Source organism: Protopterus annectens, chromosome 13.part0, assembly GCF_019279795.1.
Source record: "Protopterus annectens isolate FY-2018-M chromosome 13.part0, PAN1.0, whole genome shotgun sequence".
Taxonomy (NCBI): Eukaryota; Metazoa; Chordata; order Ceratodontiformes; family Protopteridae; genus Protopterus; species Protopterus annectens.
In genome coordinates, this window is record NC_056747.1 from 738,722,757 (window position 1) to 738,724,820 (window position 2,064).

Consider the following 2,064-nt stretch of genomic DNA (forward strand, 5'->3'; position numbering starts at 1 on the left):
TGCATACTACACAGGCCATCTGTGAAGTCTAGGTATACTGTTATTTTACAGTATGCCAGCATATGAAGAGGCTTAGTACACAGCCCATCGCCTTAGACTGTAGTTCTCCTAAGTCTTGAAGATACACTTAGTAGCTGGTATATGATCTCCTTAACTGGATACTCTTGCTTACAAAAAAAAAAAATCAGTGAAATTTTGTCTTAGTAACAGCTAAAGTAAATTTAGCATTAAAATATCAACAGTCTTTTAGATTGTAATGCAGGGTTACTATTCAGCTTAAAATATGCAGCTAGTCTGAGAATACAAATCAGTGAAATTTTGTCTTAGTAACAGCTAAAGTAAATTTTGCATTAAAATATCAACAGTCTTTTAGATTGTAATGCAGGGTTACTATTCAGCTTAAACTATGCAGCTAGTCTGAGAACACAAATCAGTGAAATTTTGTCTTAGTAACAGCTAAAGTAAATTTAGCATTAAAATATCAACAGTCTTTTAGATTGTAATGCAGGGTTACTATTCAGCTTAAAATATGCAGCTAGTCCGAGAACACAGCATGCATGCAGTTGTCGTAACTGTCTATCTACTGCAATTACTGCTCAGTTTTGTCTGCATGTAATAATGGTAATGCTTTTTGTCTTCCTTTAGTGAATCCAAGGCAAGTTTGTTCATGCCAGCTGTGATTATAGTAATCAAGTAGTATATCTGTTGAATGTCTTCCTTACTTCACCCTCACAGAATGTTGTGCAGTAGGATACAGTAGGCAATTAAGACTAAAATGTCTCCTCAGGGAATGCATGGGGATTGTTGTATCAGTGTCTCAAAAAATGTAAATCGTCTTATGAATAAAAAACTGGTGTCAGTCCACTTACTTAGTACTGAAGGGATATTGTGCATGACAGATGGATGCAGGGCAGTATTAGTTAAATGATTTGAATCAAAACAGAAAACTTGTTCTAAATATGTAGTGATGTTTCCATCTGCTGTTGCAACAGACATGCATACACATGAAGGCAGGTTTTACAGTTCGTCTGTTAGCCTGCTTGATTGTATTTTTATTAAAAAAAGAAATCAACACTAATATCTTTTTTTTTTCCAATACAGAAAATGCTTATTGGTCCTGGAGGTCACCTGATTAAAAGAATTGCTCAGGAGGCTGGAATAGACCTGATGAATGCCTTTATGCGTGATGTAAAACTGAACCTTTCTGTAAACGTAAAGAAGTGTGCTCACTAGACACTGATGGTTTGCCCCAGACAGTAAAGAGAACCAGACTTTACCAGCAACTGCTTTCACTGATGTCATCCATCTGAATTTTAAGTACTCCCACATTGGCACAGAGTTATGTAAAGTACAGCTGTCTTCCTTGTGTAATATGACCTGGGAACAAAGTGTGTCAGACAGAAGAGAGTCTCAACTCTGTATCTCGGAGTGCAGTAAGCATGCTATTCTCCCTTACCTGCACCTTTTGATTATGAACATTGACCCTGCGGTATTGCAGCGTGTTAGACTTTCTTAATTCATTGTGTATATAAGTCATTTTAACATACGTACGCAATATCTTTGTATATATATTTCATTTGTGTTATAATTTTGTCTTTACATACTGTACAGTCAGCGGTGGCTATATCTGAAAGGGTCATCTCTGATAAACTGACCTACACAATTAGTTAAATAAAGAAAGAAAATGTATTGCTTTTATATTGGTTCAGGGAAATAAGAATTGGCAAGGGGAATCCTGGCACCCCCACTGGAAACACTTGTGTTTTAAAAATTTCACTAGTTTTATACTTGTCTCCTCAGAATACTGTGGACTGTTTTTCTGTGCATTTCATAATGGTAATTGCAGGGTGTGGAATCCCCACTCTGGGCCAGTAATCAAGGAGCCTAAATCCTTACCACTGACACTGTAGAGGGATGTGTACTTGGAATACAAATGGATACACTTATTACTTCCAGATGCAGACCTCTCTGCATCAAGCACAATTTCCCTTAAGAGCACACAGGGAACACAGTCATCCCAGGGTCTGGATTTCTGTATATCTGTCTCCCCCAGGTCCCCAGTAA

At 37.3% G+C, this 2,064-nt stretch overlaps 1 protein-coding gene across 2 annotated transcripts in view; it reads left to right on the forward strand.

The window, feature by feature from the left end:
- Positions 1 to 1,698, forward strand: part of ERAL1 (Era like 12S mitochondrial rRNA chaperone 1) — a 609,521-nt gene extending 607,823 nt beyond the window's left edge. For both annotated transcript variants that reach the window (XM_044054425.1, XM_044054426.1), the window contains exon 11: positions 1,102 to 1,698. In XM_044054425.1, the coding sequence (XP_043910360.1) occupies positions 1,102 to 1,233 (132 nt within the window). In that variant the 3' untranslated portion in view covers positions 1,234 to 1,698. The remainder of the gene's footprint in view (positions 1 to 1,101) is intronic.
- The last annotated feature ends 366 nt before the right edge of the window (positions 1,699 to 2,064 follow it).